At 43.3% G+C, this 24,535-nt stretch overlaps 1 protein-coding gene across 4 annotated transcripts in view; it reads left to right on the top strand.

Moving 5' to 3' along the window:
* Nucleotides 1-24,535, top strand: part of LOC125125652 (zinc finger protein 791-like) — a 60,925-nt gene that overhangs the window by 20,454 nt on the left and 15,936 nt on the right. The window contains exon 3 of one of the 4 annotated variants that reach the window (XM_047776956.1): nt 14,943-15,157. The exons of 2 other annotated variants lie outside the window; for them this stretch is intronic. Coding sequence is in view for 1 of the 2 variants with exons in the window: in XM_047776955.1 (XP_047632911.1) it covers nt 16,127-16,129 (3 nt within the window). In the remaining variant the exon portion in view is untranslated. Of the gene's footprint in view, nt 1-14,942; nt 15,158-15,951; nt 16,130-24,535 lie in introns of those variants that run through there. One more of the 4 variants, XM_047776955.1, reaches the window with a different exon arrangement.

Genomic DNA, 24,535 nt, shown 5'->3' with positions numbered 1-24,535 from the left:
GAAGACAGCATATATATGGGTCTTATTTTTGTATCCATTCAGCCAGCCTATGTCTTTTGGTTGGGGCATTTAGTTCATTTACATTTAAGGTAATTATTGATGTGTGTGTTCTTATTGCCATTTTATTAACTATTTGGGGTTTGTTTTCATTGCTCTTATTTCTTCCCTTCTTCTCTTGTTCTTGCCTCTTACGGTTTGATGACTATCTTTAGTGTTGTATTTGAGTTGATTTTTCTTATTTGTATGTGTATCTATTGTAGATTTTTGGCTTGTAATTACCCTGAAGTTTTGATATAGGAGTCTCTATATATACAAGATTGTTTTAAGTCGTTGGTCTCTTAATTGCAAATGCATCCTCAGTGTCCTGAATTTGCATCCTCCTCTTATGATTTCTGATTTTGTTAACATATTTGTGCATGGATGATTTCCTTCCTTTACTGAAAATATGCCTTTACTGGTGAGCCTTGCCATTTGTAATATTTTTGTTTCTACCTGTGGCCTTTTCTTTTCTGCCTAGAGAAGTTCCTTTAGTATTTGTTGTAAAGCTGGTTTAGTGTTGCTGAATTCTCTCAGCTTTTGCTTATCTGTAAAGCTTTTGATTTCTCCTTCAGTTCTGAATGAGAGCCTTGCTGGGCAGAGCAATCTTGGTGGGAGTTTTTTTCCTTTCATCACTTTAAGTATATTGTGCCATTCCCTTCTGGCCTGTAGAGTTTCTGCTGGAAAATCTGCTGATAACCTTTTGGGGTTCCCTTGTATGTTATTTGTTTCTTCGCCCTAGCTGCTTTCAATATTTACTCTGTCTTTAATTCTGGTCAGTTTGATTAATATGTATCTTTGGTTGTTCCTCCTTTGATTTATTTTATATGGTACTTGTGCTTCCTGGATTTGAATGAGTGGTTCCTTTCCCATGTTAGGGAATTTTTTGGCTATTATCTCTTCAAATATTTTTTCTGTCTCTTTCTCTCTCTCTTCTCCTTCTGGCACCTCTATAATACGGATATTGGTGCATTTAATGTTGTCCCAGAGTTCTCTTACACTGTCTTCATTTCTTTTCAGTCTTTTTTTCTCTTTTCTGTTCTGCATCAGCGATTTCCACTAGTCTGTCCTCCACCTCACTTATTTGTTCTTCTTCCTCCTGTATTCTGCTGTTGGTTGCTTCTAGTGAATTTTTTATTTCAGTTGTTGTATTTTACATCTCTGCTTGCTTAAGTTTTAAATCTTATATTTCTTTGCTCAATGTTTGCTGTAAATGATCAATCTTTGCCTCAGTTCATTTCCAAAGTCTTGAATCATCTTTGCTATCATCCCCAGTCTAAAGTCTTTTTCCTAGAGGCTGATAATCTCCAAAGCACTTAGTTGTTTTTCTGGGGATTTTTCTTACTCCCTTATCTGAGTTATAGTTCTCTGCCTTTTCATTTTGTATAGATTTTTGGTGTGATCTCCTTTTTGCAGATAATACAGTTTGTAGCCTCTCTTGCTTCTGATGTCTTACCCCTTGTGTCTGAATTTGGGTACAGGAGATTGCTGAAGCCTTCCTGATGGGAGGGACTGGTGCCTGCCCACTGGTAGGTGGAGCTGATTCTTATTCCTCTGGTGGGTGGGGCTTTGTCTCTGGGTGAGATTAGAGGTTGTACCTGGGGGGTCTTTAGGCAGACTCTTTACTGCTGGGTGGGGCTGTGATCTCACCTGGATTATTGTTTGACCTGGGGCTTCTCAGCACTGGTGGGTGGGGCTGGATTTTCCCAAAATAGCCACCTCTAGAGGAATACATGCTGATGAATATTCCTGAGACCTTTGCCTCCAATGTCCTTCCCCTAAAACGAGCCACAGTCACCCCCTGATTTCCCAAGAGATCCTCCAAGAACTGCAGTCAGGTCTGACCCAGGTTCCTATGAGGTTTCTGCTTTGCCCTGAGATCCAGTGCACATGAAAACCTGTGTGCCCCTTTTAAGAATGGGGTCTCTGTTTCCTCCAGTCTTGTGGAGCTCCTGCACACAAGCCCCACTGGCCTTCAATGCCAGATGCTCCAGGGGCTCTTTCTACCAATGCCAGATTCCCAGGCATGGGGACCTGACGTGGGGCTCAGAACTCTCACTCCCGTAGGTGAGTCTCAGTGATATAGTTATTTTCCAGTCTGGGGGCTGCCTACCCAGTAGGTATGGATTTATTTATATCATGTAATTGCCCCTCCTACCATCTTGATGTGGCCTCCTCTTTGTCTTCTAGAGTAGGATATCTTTTTTGAAAGTTTCCTGTCCATTTGTTTGAAGGTTGTTCAGCATTTGTTTGTAATTTTGTTGTTTTCATGAGAAAAGGTGAGCTCCAATCCTTCTATTCTGCCATCTTAATCCCATCTCTTGAAGCTTTTGTGTGCTACCAAGTATTAGGGCTTTCATTTCCTCAGAGAATATTTTAAAATTTCCATTATACTTATGAATATTCAGATAAACCTTACAGTTTTCTTCATTTAATTATTATAAAATATTAGTCAGTTTTATCTTGTGCATAAAAATTAGTCTATTTTTTACTCAGCCATTTTCTTAAGTTCTAATTTTTGTCATGAAACTAATTCCTTACAAATTCTTAACTGCAAAAGGTTAAACTGGAGTTCCCATCGTGGCACATTGGTTAACGAATCCGACTAGGAACCATGAGGTTGAGGGTTCGGTCCCTGGCCTTGCTCAGTGGGTTAAGGATCTGGTGTTGCCGTGAGCTATGGTGTAGGTCACAGACGTGGCTTGGATCCTGCATTGCTGTGGCTCTGGCGTAGGCCGGTAGCTACAGCTCTGATTAGACCCGTAGCCTGGGAACCTCCATATGCCACAGGAGTGGCCCAAGAAATGGAAAAAAAAAAAGACAAAAAAAAGGGTTAAACTGATTTTTTCAGTGCCATCATGCCAGTGACCCTCAGGATCACACCTCTAGTCAAATACTGGGGTGTAAAGAATTCAATTAATACAGAGTGCCCATTGTGGCTCTGTAGGTTAATAACCTGACTTAGTGTCCATGAGGATGCAGGTTTGATCCGTGGCCTCATTCAGTGGCTTAAGTATCTGGTGTTGCCACAGACAGTGACATATGTAGCAGATGCAGCTCAGATCTGGCATTGCTATGGCTGTGTGCAGCCTCGCAGCTGTAGCTCCAATTTAACCCCTAGCCTGGGAACTTCCATATGTCTCAGGTGTGGCCCTAAAAAGAAAAAGTTAAGAAGGGAAAAAAAAGAGAGAATTCTATTAATAATGATTACTAAGCATGAAAGACTGGTGTATAGGAGTAACAGGGTGCTGAAAATGGGTTCTTACGGGATTTTCACTTGTGTTAGAGAATTTGCTGTTCAGGGTAGCAAGATGTTTTTCTTTATTGGATGATCTCAGGCAATAAACTTTATTCTCTCATTGGCGATCATAATCATTTTCTTGAGGGCAAAAACAATGTCATGAAGCTAAACTTAATTACTAAGAAGCTTCATTCAATTATATTAGTAAGAAGAGAGAACTATTGTTTATTTTTACAATTTCAAATTTTATCTTTTACCATTGTTATCGATGGAGTTATAAAATACATAAATTTACTTTTTAGCGTGCTAGGTAATGTTTTGAAAATCTCCTTTATGACCTAACTTAGGCCTATAAAATTTGGTTAATTGTGGTTCAATACAAATCTAGCACAAGAGAAAGATAGGACTACTTTGCTGGTGAACCCCTCTGAATGACTGTTCTTGATGTTAGTGTTTCAACATCTGTTCTTGTCATATGCTTTAGATCAGTGTACCCAATTTAGCACAAAGAAGGCACTGTAGGATTTGGATGTACTGGTGTGAAATAGGTTTTTATGGTGATAGTGTTTGTATTTTCGTGGGAAAAAGAAGTGGTTAACAGAGTTCCTGTTGTGGCTCAGTTAAGGCCTGATGTTATCTCTGTGAGGATGTGGGTTTGGTCCCTGGCCTCGCTCAGTGGGCTAGGGATCTGGTGTTGCCACAACCTGTGGCACAGGTCGTAATGCAGCTTGGATCTGGTACTGCTGTGGCTGTGGTTTAGACCCGAAGCTGCAGCTCCGATTGGACCCCTGGCCCAGGAACTTCCATATGCCACAGGAGTGGCCATTTAAAAAAAAAAGAGTCCCCTCCTGGCTCAGTGGTAACAAACCAGACTAGTATCTATGAGAACGCAGGTTTGATCCCTGGCCTCGCTTAGAGGGTTAAGGATCTGATTTTTCTGTGATCTAGCTTGCAAACAAGGCTCAGATCCTGTGTTGCCATGGCTGTGGTGTAGGCTGGCAGCTGCAGCTCCAATTCAACCCCTAGCCTTGGTACCTCCATGTGGCACAGGTGTGGCACTAAAAATAAAAATAAAATAAAAATAAATTTAAAAAAGAAATGGTTAAGAAATCATATACCTTTGGTTTATGTGATGGACTTTTTTTTCTTTCTTTCTTTCTTTCTTTTTTTTTTTTTTTTTTGGACCATGCTCATGGCATGTGGAAGTTCCTGGGCCAGGGATCAAACCTGTGCCACAGCAGTGAACCAAGTCACAGCAGTGACAGTGCCATATGCTTTAACTGTTAGGCCACCAGGGAACTCCAATAAGGACTTTCAAGGAAAGTAGAAGAAATGTTAGATATATAGGGAAGCTGGGGGTGTGTGTGTGTGTATTTTCTATGAAGGCAGGAGCTTCAGTGAGTGAGGGTGTCATTTTTATTTTTTCACCTGAGAATTGAGATATCTTGTTGATTTTGGCCAGATACGTGTGGTTTCTGTTTGTGTTTATGGTCACAGGGGAGGATATACGACAGGATTTGACATTTTCATCTTGCTGCTGAGTGTACAGTATGTACATTGAAAACTTCATTCCTCCCATTTAGAGAAACAGGAGTGTCATCTGCATCACTCCAGCCCATTTAGATTCTGTCTCTGCAGCACTGTGATTTCCCAATAGAAAACCAAAGATTTTCTTTGGATGTTTAGAGGCAGTCATGCAGAACTGCAGAAAGAGGGCATCATTTTGAATAATATCCTAAATGAGAATAAAGGGAGAAATGGCAAATTTTCAATTGCTTTTCATCAAGGATGGCTGGAAGTCCCCCCCCCCCTTAGGTCCACATCTGCAGCATATGGAAGTTCCCAGGCTAGGGGTTGAATCACAGCTGCAGCTGCTGGGCACAGCCACAGCCACAGCAATGTCAGATCTGATCTGTTTCTGCAACCTACATCACAGCCCTAGGCAACGCCAGATCTTTAACCCACTGAGCGAAGCCAGAGATTGAACCTGCATCCTCATGGACATTAGTCAGGTTCTTAACCTGGTGAGCCACAGTGAGAACTCACTGGCTGGAAGTCTTTTGTTTCACTGATTTACAAGGCCCTATACCCTATTTTGCTGTTCCCAATTTCATGTCCATATGCTTAGAGTTGCAGACATGGTGTGGAGAAGTGGGAAGCAACAGTAACAGCATGGAGAATTTTCTTGTTTTGTTTTTTTGTTGCACCCAAGGCATGTAGAAGTTCCATGGCCAGGGATCAAACCCACGTTATAGCAGTGACTCTCTACCTTCAGGATTCCTCTTTGACAAATCAGGAGGAATCAATGATAAGAAACTTATGGTGTTTCTTGTCCCAAATTTCTGTCCCACCAAAACAGAACAGGTTTAATCATAAAAGAACATTTTTTTCTTTCTTTTCTTTCTTTCTTTCTTTCTTCTTTCTTTCTTTCTTTCTTTCTTTCTTTCTTTCTTTCTTTCTTTCTTTCTTTCTTCCTTCCTTCCTTCCTTCCTTCCTTCCTTCCTTCCTTCCTTCCTTCCTTCCTTTCTTTTGTCTTTTTAGTTCCCAGGCTAGGGGTTGAATCAGAGCTGCAGCTGCTGGCCTACACCACAACCACAGCAATGCCAGATCCAAGCTGCATTGGCGACCTACACTACAGCTCACAGCAACACCAGATCCTTAACCCACTGAGCAAGGCCAGGGATCGAACCTGTGTCCTCATGGATGCTAGTCAGATTCGCTTCCACTGAGCCACAACGGGGACTCCAGAGAGAACATTTTCAACAAAAACACCTTTGTACCATAGCAGCAGGGCTCCAATATTAAAATATATATTAAAAAGACTGTACTTCAGGTAGAGTTTCTATGGATAACGACCACAAATGGTAAGTAATTGTAAGAAAATAGATAGGAGGGTTATATTATAAATTGATATAATCTGCATAACACATAAAAAATGGCAAAAGAGAATAGAGCTTAATATAAGTAATGTTTCCATGTATCACTGGAATTAAGCTAGTATGAATCTGAGTCTCATTTTAATAAAATAGTGTATATATATATATATTTTTTGGCTTTTTGCCATTTCTAGGGCCACTCCCTCGGCATATGGAGGTTCACAGGCTGGGGTCTAATCAGAGCTGTAGTCACCTACGCCAGAGCCACAGCAATGCGGGATCCAAGCCGCGTCTGCAACCTACACCACAGCTCATGGCAACGCCGGATCCTTAACCCACTGAGCAAGGCCAGGGATAGAACCCACAATTTCATGGTTCCTAGTTAGATTTGCTAACCACTGAGCCACGACGGGAGCTCCGTGAGTATATGGTTAAAGAGCAGCCTCTAAAATTTTTTTTAAATGTATAATACAGAAATCTTTTAAAAATGGAAGTATTACACTTGGAAATATTCAGGTAATGCAAAAGAAAGTTATAATGGAGGACTAAGAACTAAAAACAACATAAGAATTGTAGAAAACAAAAAGCAAAATGGTAAGTGTAATTGTAACTACATCAATAATACTAAATGTGAATGGATTACATGATCCAAAAAGGAGAAATAGATTATCACCCCAGACTAAACAAAGATTGGAATTCCCGCTGTGGCACAGTGGGTTAAGAATCCGACTGCAGCAACTTGAATCGCTGTGGAGGTGTGTGTTCGATCCCCAGCCTGGCACAGTGGGTTAAAGATTCCAGCTTTGGCACAGCTGTGGCATGGGTTGCAATTGTGGTTCAGATTCAATCCTTGGCCCAAGAACTTCCATATGCCTTGGTGCAGCCATATAATTAAAAAAAAAAAAAAGAATGCAGTGAGTTCTCGTTGTGGCAAAGGTAGTGGTGTAGGTCACAGATGGAGCTTGGATCCCAAGTTGCTATGGCTGTGGTGTAGGCCGGGGGCTACAGCTCCCATTCGACCACTAGCCTAGGAACTTCCATATGCCATGGGCACGGCCCTAAAAAGCTAAAATAATAATAACAATAATAATCCAACTGTAGTGGCTTGGGGTCACAGCAAAGGTTCAGGTTTAATCCCCTGCCCTGAAAGTTCCATATGCCAAGTGCCACCATTAAAAAAATAATAATTTTTAGCTCAATGTTAACCCATTAAGGATCCAGTGTTACCGTTGCAGTGAGCTGTGTGTAGCCAGCAGCTATAGCTTCGATTTGACCCTAGTCTGGGAACTTCCATATGCTGCAGGTGAGGCCCTAAAAAAACAAAAAACAAAAAAACTATGATCTAAATATATTTCACATATTGTTGCAAAAAAACACCAGATCCTTAACCCACTGAGCGGGGCCAGGGATTGAACCCGCATCCTCATAGATACTACTCAGGTGCCTTAGTGCTGAGCCACAACGGGAACTCCTGTTGCAAATATTTTAAACAAAATGTTTATCTGTTACATTAAATATGGTGAGAAATATGAAGGATATTTTATCTTCATTTTTTTCTCTAATCCTGCATCTTCAGTGTTTGCATTCTTTCTGATGAGTTTTTTTTCATGTCTCTTCCAAAGTACATGTACTAAGACAAAGTCTCAATTTTCATCTCAGAAAGTCTTTATTCCTCCTTTATTTTCGGAAGACAGTTTTGCTTGACACAAAATTCTAGGACAGTATTTTTTATTTCAAATATTAAATGTTTTTAGGGGGCTACGCCTACAGCATGTGAAAGTTCCTGGGCCAGGGATTGAGCCTGTGCCACAACTGCAACCCAAGCCACTGCAGTGACAGTGCCAGATCCTTAACCCTCCGAACCACATGGGAACTCCAAAATATTAAATCTTTTACTCCACTCTTATTTTTTTTCATTGCATTGTTTCTGAAAAGAAGTCTGATTTTCTTTTCTTTTTCTTTCTTTTTTTTTTTTTCTGTCTTTTTAGGGCCACACCAGGGCCATATGGAGGTTCCCAGACTAGGGGTCAAATCAGATCTGTAGCTGCTGGCCTAGGCTTGCAGCAGCACTGGATCCTTAACCCACTGAGCAAGGCTAGGGATAAAACCTGTGTCCTTATGGATACTAGCTGGGTTTGTTACTGCTGAGCCACAACAGGAATGCCTATAAATCTTCATTTTAAGACGAATTATCTTGGGGTTCATGAATATTGTGTTCTGTTGTTGTGTTTCCATTAGAATATGCTGAAATAGAATTTTTCAGTACAGGCCATGTTGAGAACAGATTATTTGGCTCTTTGTCACACTGAGTTGGGCAGGTACAGCCAAGGCTACTTTGCAGCAGATTCAGGCCCAGCCTTTCCTCCAGCAGCAAGAGTGAGTCTCAGACCGACCATGGGCCTGGGGAATTTGTGCCAGTTTCTGTGATGCAGTGGCCTGAGTTCTAAGTGCAGGAGATGAGTATACATGAACATTTCTAGAAGAAAATTTACATTGTCACCTCTCTGGAAAAGCTCAGGAAGTACCGCTAGCCATCTACACTGTCATCAGAATAAAAATCCTCCTGGACTCAAATGAGACACCAAGCTAGATCCAGATCATCACCCTCCTGGAGAGTTAGAAGGCTGTCCCTATGAGTGACCTCATATTGAGGATTTCCAGGGCTTACTCAGGCTCCAGAAGCAGATGACATCACAAAGTAGACAGCTTTACCCAAGATCTCAGATCAAAAACTTTGTTTCCATATATCGTTCCTTAAAACCTCTCCCCTCCCTGACCTGGAAAATTCTCTGACCAAGTTTATTATTTTAAATTAAAAAAAATTCTTTTTTCTTTTTTACAGCCACACCTGTAGCATGTGGAAGTTCCTGGGCTAGGGGTTGGATCAGAGCTGCAGTTGCCAGCCTGCACCACAGCCATGGTAAAACACAGGATCCGAGTGCCTCCTGTGACCTGCTGAGCTTGTGGCAACATGGGATCCTTAACCCACTGAGCAAGGCCAGGGATCAAACTGGCATCCTCATGCATACTTTGTTGGGTTCTTAAGCCGCTAAGCCACAACGGGAACTCCAGCACTGAAAAGTTTAAACAAAACTCTTCTCTTTCAATTATAGAAAGATTGGCTGGAGATGGCTTTTCTTAGCCTATCCTCCCTCTGTTCCTTCGCTATGGGCTCCCTTTCAATTTTGTCTTGCTTCAGCTAACTTTGGTACTGAAGTTCCCATTGTGGCTCAGTGGTTAACAAACCCAACTAGTATCCACGAGGATGGGAGTTCCATCCCTGGCCTCACTCAGTGAGTTAAGGATCTGGTGTTGCCTCGAGCTGTGGCATATAGGTCGCATATGTGGCTCGGATCCCGCGTTGCTGTGGCCATGGCATAGGCCGGCTGCTACAGCTCTGATTCGATCCCTAGTATGGGAACCTCCATATGCCACAAGTGTGGCCCTAAAAAGACAAAAAAATAAAAAAACGCTTACTGCTTTTTCAACAATTTTAGCACAGCCCCAATATCCACTCATAGCAGTCTTCCAAACCATGACCACCTTAACTAATCAGCTTGATTGCTGGTTATGTCATTATCTAAATAACACATGGGAACCTGAACTAAGTTTTGTTCCTGCCAGTGCAAGCACCTGGCAAACCCATTCTGGACACTCTACTTCCTCCTACAGTAGAGTGATTTGGTGTTGGGGAACCCACGTGGAAGCTCAAGTTCTGTCCTTCACTCAAATGGCACCTTCAAACCTTCTACAGGGAGCGGTATCACAGATGGTGGAGGAGGGAGTTCCTGTTGAGGTGCGGTGGAAATTAATCTGACTAGTATCCATGAGGATGCAGGTTCGATCCCTGGACTCTCTCAGTGGGTCAGCGATCTGGCACTGTCATGAGCTGCCCTGTAGGTTGTGGGATGCGGCTCAGATCCCACATTGCTGTGGCAGTGATAGGCTGGCAGCTGCAGCTCTGATTTGACCCCTAGCTTGGGAACTTCCATATGCCAAGGGTAGGGCCATAAAAAGACCAAAATAAAATAAAATAATTTGTAGCCTAGAATACCCAGCAAATTATCATTTAAAAGAGAAAGAGGAACCATTTCTCCAACAAACAAAAAGAATACAGCAATACTAAACCCATTCTAAAAAATACTGAAAGGACTCCTCTAGATAGGAAAGAAGTAAGAAGATATAGGATGGAGGAAATCACAATTGGAAAGTAATCACTTAAGCCAGTATACAGATCTAAAAGGAAAAAAAGCCCTCCACAGATGTTATAAATGAAGTCAAGACTGATTGTCATGATATAAGTGTTTGTCTAGTCACTGGACAGTATCCCTGGATTACAGGCCATATATATGGGACTTGGTCGGCCTGCCCAATACCACAGGCTACAAAGAGGTCAACCAGAATTCTGGAATGACCTGGGAACATAGTGATACCTAACTCTAGAGCTGCCCCAACCAGACTTAAGGTCTTCTCTACCAGGTATTTTGCAACCTGTTTTGCTCTTATAGCTTGACAGAGGTACATGGGAAATGGAGATGTACAGATGGCAATATAATTAATGACAGAGTCTACCCTGGACACTGAACTCCAGCCTGGTGGGTCACGGGTTCCACCCTCAACCTTGGCTGTGAACACTTGGCTGTGAACACCTCTAATCTGTTTACTTTTCTGTAGGAATAAGGTAAAGTTTCCATCTAAATGATCAGGGCAATGTGGACGTGGATACCTGACATCTTCCCTCACTAAGTATCCCATATATTGCCAGCCAGATTACAAACCTGGGCTCCTTCAGGCATAAAGTAGCACCACGTAGATGCACCCAAACAGACCTCATAGGCAAGCCGCTCATTTATTGAAATACTGATTCAGCAAGGACCCCTTTTCCAAGTCTGAGAACTTCTGATCCAGAAGAAGCAATTCTCTCGCTCACTGCCCATCCCCCTTTTAAGAATATATATTTCCCCGGGGCCAGAGATCCGATCCAAGCTGCTGTAGATCCCATTGTGCCACAGCAGGAACTCCTAAAAAAGCATTTCTGAATATTTCCAAAGTAATGGAACAAAGATTCACTGCTGCCTCCCAGACCTTGAAAGCATGTCAATCATGGGATAGCAGTTTTACCACTATGCTTTGAAATCTCCATCTCCTGGTGACACAGACTGCCCAATAAGGAGCACAGTGCCCTGTTGTTGGCAGACAATACTGCTTGTGTGTAAATGATTCATCAACATATGATATACTACAGAAGTATCCACTTAAAAATGGTGAAAATGGAAATTTTATGGTATGTGTATATTAGCACAATAAAAAGTAAACATTTTAGGAGATTCCCCTTGTGGTTCAGGGGGTTAAGACCCCGACATAGTGTCTGTGAGGATGCTGGTTCTATCCCTGGTCTTGCTCAGTGGGTTTAGGATCTGGCCTTGCTGCAAGCATAGGTCAGTAGCTGCAGCTCTGATTCAGCTCCTAGCCAAGGAACTTCCATATGCCGCAAAAGTAAACAGGGAGTTCCCGTAGTGGCACAGCGGAAACGAATCCAACTAGGAACCATGAGGTTGCCGGTTCAATCCCTGGCCTCGCTCAGTGGGTTAAGGATCCAGTGTTGCTGTGAGCTGTGGTGTAGGTCGCAGACGCAGCTTGGATCTGGTGTTGATGCGGCTGTGTCATAGGCCAGCAGCTGTAGCTCCAATTAGACCCCTAGCCTGGAACCCTCCATATGCTGAGGGTGTGGCCCTAAAAAGACAAAAGACAAAAAATAAAATAAGTAAATATTTTGGGGCAAAAGAGTAAAAACACAACCTATGGAATAGATGAAAAATTTTCAAATCAAGCATCTGAAAAGGAACTTGTATTAAAAATATTTAAGGACCCTGTAACATAATTATAAAAAGTCAAATTCAGGGAGTTCCTATTGTGGCTCAGCAGTTTTGGACCTAACTAGTATCCATGAAGATGTAGGTTCAATCCCTGGCCTCACTCAGTGGATTAAGGATCTGGTGTTGCAATGAGCTGTGGTGTATATCATAGACTTGGCTTGGATCCCAAGTTGCTGTAGCTGTGAGATAAGCCAGCAGCTGTAGCTCCTATTCGACCCCTAGCCTGGGAACTTCCATATGCTGCAAGTATAGCCCTAAAAAGAAAAAAGAAAGGTCAAGTAACTCAAATTAAATATGGCAAATATTCTGAATAACATTTTTCCAAATAAAATACATAGATGGTCAAGGGCATATGAAAAGATTCTTGACATGAATAGTTATCAAGGAGATGCAAATCAAAACCCCAAGGACATTCCACTGGAACGAGGATGACAGAATGTGAGATAGTAACTTTTATGGAGGATATATGGATAAATTTGAACTCTCATAAGAGTGGAACAAAGATAAAATGGCAGAGCTACTCTAGAAAAAGGCCTGAGAGTTCCTCCAATATTAAACCTAGAATTATATGACCTATCAACCCCACTTCTAGATATATGCCCAAGAAAATGAAACACATGTTGGAATTTCTGCTGCAGTACAGTGGGTTAAGAATCCCACCTGTGGAGGCAAGGGCCAATTTCCCACCCACTGCAGTGGGTTAAAGGATCCTGAGTTGCCATAGGTCACAGCTGCAGCTCAGATTCAGTCCCTGGCCTGGGAACTTCCATTTGCCATGGGTGCGGCCATTTGAAAAAAAAAGAAAGAAAAGCAGAAGAAAACACATTTTGCTAAAACTTATACATGAGCGTTATAGTAATCATAGAAACCAAAAGATAGAAACATCTAAATGTCCATGAAAGGATGAATAGATAAACAACGTGTTTTTATCCAATCAATGGAATAGTGTTCTGACATACAAAGAAGGAAATACTGATTCCTAACTTCCCTGTGAAAAAAACCATGCTGTCATTCTTTTTTTTTTTTTTTTTAGAAATTATCTTTTTTTTTGGTCTTTTTGCCATTTCTTGGGCCACTCCCGCAGCATATGGAGGTTCCCAGGCTAGAGGTCCAATCAGAGCTGTAGCCACCAACCTACACCACAGCCACAGCAACTCAAGATCTGAGCAGTGTCTGCAACCTACACCACAGCTCACGGCAATGCCGGATCCTTAACCCACTGAGCAAGGCCAGGGATCGAACCCGCAACCTCATGGTTCCTAGTCGGATTCGTTAACCACTGAGCCATGACAGGAACTCCAGATTAGCAGTTTTTACAGCTGAAAGTAGAGGAGTTTCTCTTTGAAGTGAAAAAAATTTTCAAAAATTGTGGTGATTGTATGTATCTTCAAATATACTAAAAGCATAAAAAATGTATACTTAAATGAGTGCCTTAGAGGTATGAACAATACGTTTAAATAAAGCTGTTCAAATAAATCAATGCATGAATTGTTTTGCAATGGAAAAGAGTTTTTAATTCAGATCCTGAGAGTTTAAGAATTTCTAGGTTAACTACCACCCATCACCTTACTTAGTTAAGCCTTATTTTTGTTTGTGTGGTGAAAATGCTTAAGAGCCACCTTTTTATTTTCTTTCTTTATTTTCTATGTATTTCTTCCCTTTCTCTTGCTCTCTTTTTTCCTTCTTTTTCTTTTTTAGAGCCACTTCTGCAGCATATGGAAGTTCCCAGGCTAGAGGTCGAATCAGAGCTGCAGCACAGCTACAGCAATGCAGGATCTGAGCCCAATCTGCAACCTACACCACAGCTCATGGCAATGCCGGATCCTTACCCCACTGAGCAAGGCCAGGGATCGAACCTGCATCTTCATGGATACTAGTCATATATGTCATGGCTGAGCCAAGACATGAACTCCTACATCAGCACTTTTTTTCCCACAAACTTTCATCTTACTGACTCAGAGCCCCTTGCAGTCCACTTTTGGAGGGCTCTCAACCGTATTGCTCCCCTAAATCCAGCCAGACTGAAAGGGACTAACACACTTTTCCAGTTTCCTTCTGTGCTGACCAGTCATGGCTATTCATTCTGTCTGGACTAAATGGAACTTCCATCCCTGGCTCCTTTTCCCCAGATCTACAGAGAACATAACCAGTGCACTTACAGAATTGAGCGAACTGTAACAAAACAGAGAGACATTGAACATGAATACATTTGAACTGAGAGATTGATATTTACACAATTCTGATAACAGACCACTGTGGTTTCTGCCATTCTCCATTAAAATGTTTTTTTAGGATTTCCTTTGGGGAAAAAAAATTCCACTTTCGTGCCAAATTTTAATTATATAATACAACATAAGTGTATCAGGTCATCATGTTTTATTTTATTTTATTTTTTTAATAGAAGTTCCCAGACTAGGGGTCAAAGGGGTGCTGCAGCTGAGGCCTACACCACAGCCATGGCAACAGTGGATCTGAGGCACATCAGAGACCTATACCACAGCTTGAGATCTTTAATCCACTGAGCCACAGGAGGAACTCTTTTGGGGGATTGCAGGGGAGGCCTGCCTTTAGTACTCCGAAGTTCCTGGGCAGGAATTGAACGCTAGCCACAGCAGTGACAGGGCCGGATTCTAGGCCATCAGGTAACTGCATCAGGTAAAGCCGGTTAATCTAATAATGCATTTTTATTAGTGATAGCTCAATAAAGCTGGGGGCATGGGGTGGGAAGAGTTTCTGGGTGCATTCTAATTTTTTAATAAAATTTCACAACGTTTACAATTTTTGTAATAACTTACTGTTTTTCTTCTATCAGTGGAAAGAGTAATACAATTGCCTTAGCTATATTATCGCTGTTGACATTGCAACATTTTCTAGCACACAGGGAACACTGATCTGGGATAAATTTCCTTCTAGTATACACCTGAGAAGCTAGTGAACACACCTCACAGCTTGGAGTTTGACCAAGATTTATCCTGGCACCCAGCTAGGGCTGACTGATGCAGACTTCCTGCCACAGCCAAGTGCTCTGGGATTCTTTAGCTTAAGTACCTAATGAGTGGGAATGGATGGAAGGCTCAGTGCTGTAAAGGACCAAAGTTGAAAATGGAGCCAGCATCTTTATTATAACGGTGAGTTCACATTTGAGTGTCTGCATTTCTTTTTCTTTCTTTTTTTCTTTTTTCTTTTTTGTCTTTTTAGGGCTGCACCTGTGGCACATGGAAGTTCCCATGCTCTGGGTTGAATAAGAGCTGCAGTTGCCCGCCTATACCACAGCTACAGCCACTCAGGATCTGAGCAGAGTCTGCAAACTACACCACAGCTCATGGCAATGCCAGATCCTTAACCCACTGAGCAAGGCCAGGGGTCAAACCCACATCCTAATGGATACTAGTTGGGTCCGTTACCGCTGATCACAACGGGGAACTTACTGGGGTTTTTTTGGCCGACCCATTGGCATATGAAATTTCCCTAGCCTGTGCCACAGAAGTGACCCAAGCCATAGCAGTGACAACGCAGAATTCTTAATCTGCTGAGCCACCAGGGAACTCATCAAATGTCTGCTTTCTTAAGAAGAAGCCCAGTTCAATGAATGGCCACAGAGCGTTACACCAAGCCCTTGTCCCCTGGAGTACCTAAAACCCTCTTGTTCCAGGCAGATCTGGCCTGGGCCATCCTCTTAATCTGTACTTGCTCCATCTTGAAGCTGAATAAGGAATCCCAGGGCAGGAGGGGCTGTGGAAGACAGCAGAGGCAACCCTAGGCGTGGAATAAGTTATGTTGCAAACGAAAGTGCCAGGCGGCGACAGGTCCCATCCCACTCGCAGAAAGTAATTCCGTGGAGCCAGACTTCCTCCTACAGATTGTCACTCAGACGCAAGGAGGCGGGGTATTGGGATATGTCCAACCGGGAAGCCGTTGAAGCAGGTGGGTGGGGCGACGCGCAGCATCAGCGAGGACTTCCTCTTTTTCTCCCACCGCGTACAAGGTCGCCTCCCGTGTAGAGTTCTCTGGTTCTGGTTACTCTGCGATATCTTTGTTCCCCTGTGATCTGCACTGGTCCTTGGAGTCGTTAGGAGGTATCAGACCCAGGAAACGTAATGGTGAGTGTGCTGCCCCGGACGTAGAGATGTAGCGGAGGGGCTGGTCAGAACCGGCCAAACCGGTTTTCATTTGACCCGGCCTCCTCGTCACCGCTGGAGTCAGCGGATACGCGTGGGTCTGGGGTGCGGCGCGGATCTCAGTCCGCTCCTGTTTGCGCGGCGGGGCTTGGCGGGGCAGCCGGGACCCGGAGCGTCCTGTTGCGTCACTTTGCGCAGGAACTTCGGCCCCGGAACCTCTTTGGGCAGCTCTGCGGTCGCATCCCCTCTTCTAGCCTAGATTGTGAGGTGACAACCGGCACGGTCTTCAGCTGACAGTTGTGACGCGCTCTCCAGGGTTTGGGTATGGGATTAGCTATTGTCTGACGGGTCACAGCACGTCCTTTCTGCCCTGGGGCCACCATTTTTCTTCTTGGGTTTTCCAAAAGCTTGGGAAGCGGAGTGTCAAGTCGAAGTCCCTGGCCCCCCTGAGTAGTTCTTTGTACGGCTGGCAATAAATCATCAAATTTCCAGATCGCTACCTATATTCCCAAAGTCAGTTTTCCCACTTCTATTTACATCATCTATCAACTATTCTCTTCCGTGGTGCATTTATAACAAAGCCAGTACTTTAAATGTTTATTCTGTTTGCGTAGAGTGGTGGATGGCATTGGGGAGGATGGTCTGTGGATATTTTATGGGAGAGGCAAGCGTTGAATAACTACTTCTAAGTAGGTTGTATGAAATCCTTTCTCCTCCATTATTATTATTTTTTTTTTCTGGAAACAAACATTCTATGAGAAGTCTTGTGGAGTGTTGCTAAAATTCAGCCTTTGTCCTCTGATGCCAAATAGAAACACAGAGACAGTTTCAGGTGAAGGAGAAAAAAAAAGGGCCTTATTGCTTTGCCAGGCAAAGGAGACCACAGAAGCCTAAGACCCTAAAGACTATGCCCTCTCCTGGAGAAGAGTTTTTTAGGACCATAAGGAGAAAAACGGGGTTCCAGGTAAGAATCTGGCTTGGAGCAAAAACACATTCTTCTTTCTTTCATGAATCTTAATTATCCAAGCTGGTGTCAGGGGTCCAATGCAGGTGGTGGTTATTGCGTCTTGACTTTTTCTAGAATAACACTACTTGCAAAAAGGGCATATTGATCAGAGATTAGACAAACTAGCAAAGTACCTGAAAGGCACCATGTGCTTATTATTAGCACAGTCTTTTAACTCAGGGGCAGTTGTGCCCAGAGTGTCTTATCTTTAGCTCACAGGTGATTGTGTTTAGAATTCAGTCCAGCTAGAGAGAAAGGCAAAAAACAGCTCCAAGCTATTCATTTTTAAGATGTTCATTCCTTAAACTGTAAGGAATGTAATCTTTTCTTTTAGGTGTCCAAGATACCTACATCTTTATGTGTATCCCTTGAGAGGAAACCAGGACTCTGCCCCAAGGGTGCACTGTTGTTTTTTGATTGTTCCTTCCTTGTCTTTTGCATCCCCTCCCTTCCTGGATTAGCAGCTGTTTGAACCTGCCCTTTGGAACTCTTGGGAAGGTCTTGGAGGCTCTGTCCTAAAAACTGGAATTGGGAGGCCACAAAAAGGCATTTGTGCCCAGGAGCCCCACAGGGTACTGCTTGATTTCAGGAGGTTTTTGGGACACATTTCTGAACAATCTGCCCTGTGACCAGTTCCCATCCTTGGGTTAGTGCCCTTCAAAATATTTACTCAGTTAAGTTTATTTTTTCAATAGTATGAAATGTATTAAATTAATAGTACTTGAAAAACCATATGGAATATTTCCAAAAAGTAAAAGAGGTGAATTTTAGGGGAAAAAAATATTATGGTGTTTTCATTTATTAAGACGTTTTCCCCCTTCTTTTTTGGCCGCTGTGTGGCATATGGAGTTCCCAGGCCAGGGGCCAGATCTGAGCTGTGGTTTTGACCTATGCCACAGTGGTCACAATGCCAGATCCTTTAACCTACTGTTGCCAGAAAGATATTACCTGAATTCGGGTTCTTGTTCACGGAGCCGAAGAATGAACTTGGAGAACACATAGGCAGCAAGCAAGCAAAAGTCTTTATTACAAGAAAGCAAATAGCTCCCAGCACAGACTCTGGGAGGGAGAGGAAGAGGTCCCCCCACCCCTGCTATTTCTGTGGAGGTTTTTATTTGTTAAAGACAAGGAGTACCACCGTGGGCTCCAGATTATCCGTTCTTTTTCCCATTGGCCTTCCGCAGTTTACCTGTATCAGCCTTCAGCAATAGGGACTTTAGAGTTAGGGTATGCTCCATAGGTTTTATGATCCTTTTGCTCTTCTTTCTCCTAGACTTAGAGTCGCCACTCTTTACCTTCTTTAGCAAGCAGTCAAATGTTTAGGTCAGGGGTTAACTCCCATGTTGATGTAAATCAAATGTACTTTCTTTCTTTGTTTGTTTGTTTTTTTGTCTTTTCTAGGGCCACACCCATTGCATATGGAGGTTCCCAGGCTAGGGGTCTAATCGGAGCTGTAGCCGTGGGCCTTCTCCACAGCCACAGCAACACCAGATCTGAGCCACGTCTGCGATTTACACCACAGTTCACAACAACGCCGGATCCTTAACCCACTGAGCAAGGGCAGGGATCGAACCCGGAACCTCATGTTTCCTAGTCAGATTCGTTAACCACTGAGCCACCATAGGAACTCATCAAATGTACTTTCAATAGTTAATCTTCCAATAAGCAAGGCTGGTTTGTCTTGATTAGTTTTTACAATTTTTTTTTTTGTCTTTTTGCCTTTTCTAGAGCTGTACCCACGGCACATGGAGGTTCCCAGGTTAGGGGTCCAATCGGAGCTACAGCCACCATCCTACAACAGAGCCACGGCAACATGGGATCCAAGCCGCGTCTGCAACCTACACCACAGCTCATGGCAACGCCAGATCCTTAACCCACTGAGCAAGGCCAGGGATCGAACCTGAAACCTCATGGTTCCTAGTTGGATTCATTAACCACTGAGCCATGATAGGAACTCCTAGTTTTTACAAATCTTAAACCATGAACATTAATCAGGGAATATATTGAAGCCATATTCCTACACTAACTACCTGAATTATTATTCTGCCTCACTACTGTGCTGGGCCGAGGATCAAACCTTCCTGGCACTGCAGAGACACTGCCAGTCCTGTTGGGCCATAGCAGGAGCTCCATTTTTTAAAAAATTTTGTTTCATTTTTTTTCATTCCCTATGCTGAGTTCTATGGACTCTGCTGTTGGTTAATTTCAAATGAAATTCCAGGATTTAGACTTGCAGAATAAAAGTATTCAAGTATGGAGTTCCATCGTGGCGCAGTGGTTAACGAATCCGACTAGGAACCATGAGGTTGCGGGTTCGGTCCCTGCCCTTGCTCAGTGGGTTAATGATCCGGCATTGCCGTGAGCTGTGGTGTAGGTTGCAGACGCGGCTCGGATCCTGCATTGCTGTGGCTCTGGCGTAGGCCGGTGGCTACAGCTCCGATTCGACCCCTAACCTGGGAACCTCCATATGCCGTGGGAGCGGCCCAAGAAATAGCAAAAGACAAAAAAAAAAAGTATTCAAGTATGATTATGTAGTAAATAAACTTGCCTTGGAAATAATAATTGACCTATTTTTTTCGGAAAGGAATAGATATTTGGGGTTTTCTAAGTGAATTACTGAAAGTGGCTTATGATTTTCTTCTCTCATTTCTACATAAACACTGGTTTGAGTGATTTTGCTGAATTGTTCAAACAGGGTTTGTATATTTAAAATATCAGTGGTAGGAGTTCCTATCATGGTGCAGTGGGTGAGGAATCCAACTGCAGCGGCTCAGGTGCTGCTGAGGTGCAGGTTCTATCCCTTGCCTGGCACAGCAGGTTAAAGAATCTAGAGTTGCCACAGCTGTGGCTCAGATTCAGTCCCCTGGCCTGGGACCTTCCATATGCCGCAAGTGTGGCCATAAGTGTGTATATATATATATATATATATATATATACACACACACACACACATATATCAGTGGTGCTGATCATATTTAAAGACTTGTTCCACTCTCACCGCACTGATTTTAGGACATTTCCATCACTCCCAAAATGAAACTCATGTCCATTAGCATCTTCAGGCCTAGGAAATGACTAATCTGCTTTCTGACTCTATATTTTTGCCTTTCTGGATATTTCCTATAAAGTATCTTGGTGGTCGGGAGCACCTGTAATGGGTGGCAGAGCCTGAGGTCAATGTCTTCAAGCTCAGTTCCCGTTTGACCTGTGAAAGGAGGTACTTGAAGGTCCAGTTGGCTCTTCCTGAAGAGCTCCCCGCCTTCCACTTGCTCCTACCTGCTCACACCCACCACTGAAGTTGTCCTTATACTGTGCGAAGCTGCAGACCCCTGAAATCTGGGGGTGCGAGGGCACAAGGGTGTGGGGTGACACCATTTCTGGGTTGTGATTGTGATTTCCTTTGACCCAGACATTTTATTTGTTTGTTTGTTTTATGGCCATGAGTGTGGCATGTGGAAGTTCCTTAGCCAGAGATTGAATGCCAGCCATAGCTGCAAACTGCCACAGCTGCACCAACGCCAGATCCTTTAACCCACTGCACCAGGCTGGGGATTGAACCCTTGCCTCTGTAGCAACTGAGCCACTGCAGTCAGATTCTTAACCCACTGTGCCACAGTGGGAACTCCTGTCCTAGGCATTTTAAATGTTATATTTGAGTGTGGCCTCCATGATATAGGTGCACTCACTGTAATTTGTGCACATCGAGAAGTCTGTAAGGATGAGCTGTTCTGTCCTGGAGACAGGGTCTGCGAATTTGGGAGCCCATTTGGATCAGAACCTTAACCTGAATCTGGCTTAGAGTTTGCAGACATGTGTAATGGAAGACTTGGGGGAGGGAGAGCGTCCCTGCTTACAGGGTGTGTGGAGGGGGGGGTATGGGAAGCTCTCAGAGATTATTCCCGTTGCCACTCGGGTGTCCCTTGACAGGGCTTCTAGCTCAATCCAGTTTATCTAGACTCTCAAGTCTGGAAAGATGTTTAACTCCACCCCCTCCACCCACCCCACCCCACTCCCATCCCGGGTCACACTAGGTATTAAACCAGCTGTAGCTGCCTACACCACAGCCACAGCAACACCAGTTCTGAGCTGCCTTTGTGACCTACACTGTAGCTTGCAGTAACGCCGGATCTTTAACACATTGAGCAAGGCCAGGGATCAAGCCCACATCCTCATGGACATGATGTCTGATTCCTTCTGCTAAGCCACAACCAGAACTTCTCAACTTTCTGAAAATGGACTTTTTTTCTGAATTGTAGGGACACAGTCTATTTATATGTTTTGATTCCAATATTTGTGTTTCTTTTCTTGGATTCCTTTCTTCATTCTAGATTACAGTGCCTTGATTCTAGTTACCATTAACATTTGGGCTTTTAAATTTATGTTGAAGAGTTCCTGTCATGGCTCAGTGGTTAATGAATCTGACTAGCAACCATAGGGACGCAGGTTCGATCCCTGGCCTCACTCAGTGGGTTAAGGATCCCAAATTGCTGTGAGCTGTGGTGTAGGCCATTAGCTACAGCTCCGATTCAACCCCTAGCCTGGGAACCTCCATATGCCAAGGGCGTGGCCCTAAAAAGCAAAAAATAAATAAATAAATAAAAAATAAAGTTTGATGTTGATTGACAAATGCCATTTAAGGAAAGAAAATTGGGAAGTTAATTGGAATTTTTGTTTCATTTACACAAGAGAAACCACAGACCAGAGATGGGAGTGCATTTAAGTTTTCAGGTGCTTTTACATTTGTTTACAGGTACCTGTCCCTATGAGGCAGAATATTATCTCAGGTAGTTAGTGTAGGAGCAAGGGCTCCATACATTCCTTTGATATGGCTATTGATTAACATTTGCTGCTTAAGGGCTCTAGGCAGTAACACCTCCACAGGCCTTGTTTTATTATGGGAAATGCAAATTCCCCACAGACTTTGTTTACTGTAGGAAGTGCGAATCTCTAGTCCACTCAACTGATAAAAAAGGAATGAGAGGAATGGTGACTTAATCTAAGAAAAAAAAAGGACAAAGAAACCACAAAACTTAAAAGGGATTTTTCCAACCCTAAAACCCCTGTTGGACAAGGACTGATACAGGTAATTGAGCAAGGCCAATGGGAGAAAATCACATCTTTCTGGACCCCACGTTGGTACCCCTCCCCACCTTTACGAGATAAAAATCCCTAAAGGGCAATAGGAAAGCCGGGCTCTTCTCCCACCTCCCAGCCTGTCCTGGGAGCTATTTGCTTTTCTTTAACAAAGACTTTGCTTGCTTGCTGCCTGTGTGTTCACGGAGTTCATTCTTCAACCGCTGACCGCTGTGAACAAGAACCCAGATTCCGGTACCATCTTTCCCATATCACTTTGACATCTAAAAGGCCTCTGCTATTTTTTTTTTTTTTTCTGGCTATATCTCTAGCATGTTGAAGTTCCTGGACCAGGGATCGAATCAAACCCACACCACAGCAGGGATCCAAGCTACCTCAGTAACAATGCCAAATCATAAACCTGCTGCACCACCAGGGAACTCTAGTCCTCTACTGTTCTTAAAACAAATGAATTTCTATTTTAATAGATGTGGGGGGACTGAATGGAATTTTTTTTTTTTTTTTTTGGTCTTTTTGCCTATTCTAGGTCTGCTCCCGCAGCATATGGAGGTTCCCAGGCTAGGGGTCTAATCGGAGCTGTAGCTGCCGGCCTACACCACAGCCACCCCGAGCCTCGTCTGCGACCTATACCACAGTTCATGGAAATGCCAGATCCTCAACCCACTGAGCAAGGCCAGGGATCGAACCTCCAACCTCATGGTTCCTAGTCAGATTCGTTAACCACTGCTCCACGACAGGAACTCCTTGAATTCTATTTTAATTGAAACACTTCAGTTTATGTAAATTTTTCCAATTCCTAGTCCATTCAAAGGCTTAATTTGCAAACCTCAAATGTAGTGTGATATTGTTCTTATTCCTGAAAGTATCTCCAATGTTAACTATAGTGGAGAGAAAACCTATAATATCCCTTGTGCCTTTAGTTAGAAAGGGGGTTTTCATTTTTTTGTGGTTTGCAGTCTTCTATCTGTTTAAAGAATCAAATTTTGCAGTGGTTTCCTATGTAGAAAAGCTAAAATTAAACTAAGAAGGAAAAGTAGCTTAAGATGCACTGCGCATATATTTTGCTTCATTCCTCTGCTCTGAACTCCAGCCCCCCTCAGATCACCAATTTAGATTCAGCCTTCATCCATTTAGTGTTTCTTTATACACAAACAATCCAGTGCTGAAAGCCTGAGCAATAAAACATTGTCTGCCTTATCAGTAAACAAAGGATTTCACAGTCTTGCAGGATTGTAGCCACCACTTACAGTGAGCTGATGAGCCCTGAGGGCACTCAGGAAGGAAGAAACTAGGAGTGCCAGCTTCTAGCAGCCCACAGACTGCAGCCACTCCCAGTGGTGAGTCCTGAGGAAACTCAGGGTGTTAAAAACAAAGACTAGGATCCTGGCCCCAGAGAGCTGAGGTGCGTTATTTTAATGGCTGAGTAATATTCCACTTTGTATATGTACCACATCTTCTTGATTCAATCCTCTGTCAATGGACATTTAGGTTTTTCCATGTATTGGCTATTGTAAATAGTGCTTCAATGAACATTGGAGTACATGTGTCTTTGTGAGTCTTGGTTTTCTCTGGATAGATGCCCAGGAGTGGGATTGCTGGACCTAGTTTTCTTTTGTTCCTAAACTCCTGTATATCCTAGCGTCCCCCTTCCCTCTTCTGAGCTATTTCTCAGAGCTCTCAGAAATTCTGGGAGTTCCTATCGTGGTGCAATGGTTAACGAATCCGACTAGGAACCATGAGGTTTTCAGGTTCGATCCCTGCCCTTGCTCAGTGGGTTAAGGATCCGGCGTTGCCATGAGCTGTGGTGTGGGTTGCAGACGTGGCTTGGATCTGGCGTTGCTGTGGTGTAGGCTGGTGGCTACAGCTCCAATTCGACCCCCAGCCTGGGAACCTCCATATGCCGAGGGAGCAGCCCTAGAAAAGGCAAAAAGACAAAAAAAAAAAAGAAAGAAAGAAAGAAATTCTGCCTCCAGGGCTGTATTCCTCGTTTTGTTGTCGGAATTCAGTCTCCACCGGTGCTGAATTGAAACAAAGAGACAGAGTTTTGGGTAAAGGAGAAAAAAGAGCTTTACTGCTTTGCCAGGCAAAGGAGGGTCACACCAGGCTAATGCCCCCCCCCACCCCATTAGAAGGAATTGTGAGAGTTTTATAGTAAAAAGGAGAAAAATGGGTTTTCATGTAGGGCATACATGCATTCTTCTTTCTTTTGGGGGAATCTTAGTTGGGAGTCAGGCGATCTTGGTCCGTTCGTGATGGTGGTCTTCTGTGTTATTGCCTAGAATAACAGT

This window comes from Phacochoerus africanus, chromosome 4 (genome assembly GCF_016906955.1).
Source record: "Phacochoerus africanus isolate WHEZ1 chromosome 4, ROS_Pafr_v1, whole genome shotgun sequence".
NCBI lineage: Eukaryota > Metazoa > Chordata > Mammalia > Artiodactyla > Suidae > Phacochoerus > Phacochoerus africanus.
The sequence above is the reverse complement of the archived record's forward strand: the minus strand, read 5'-3'. Positions and strand labels throughout refer to the sequence as shown.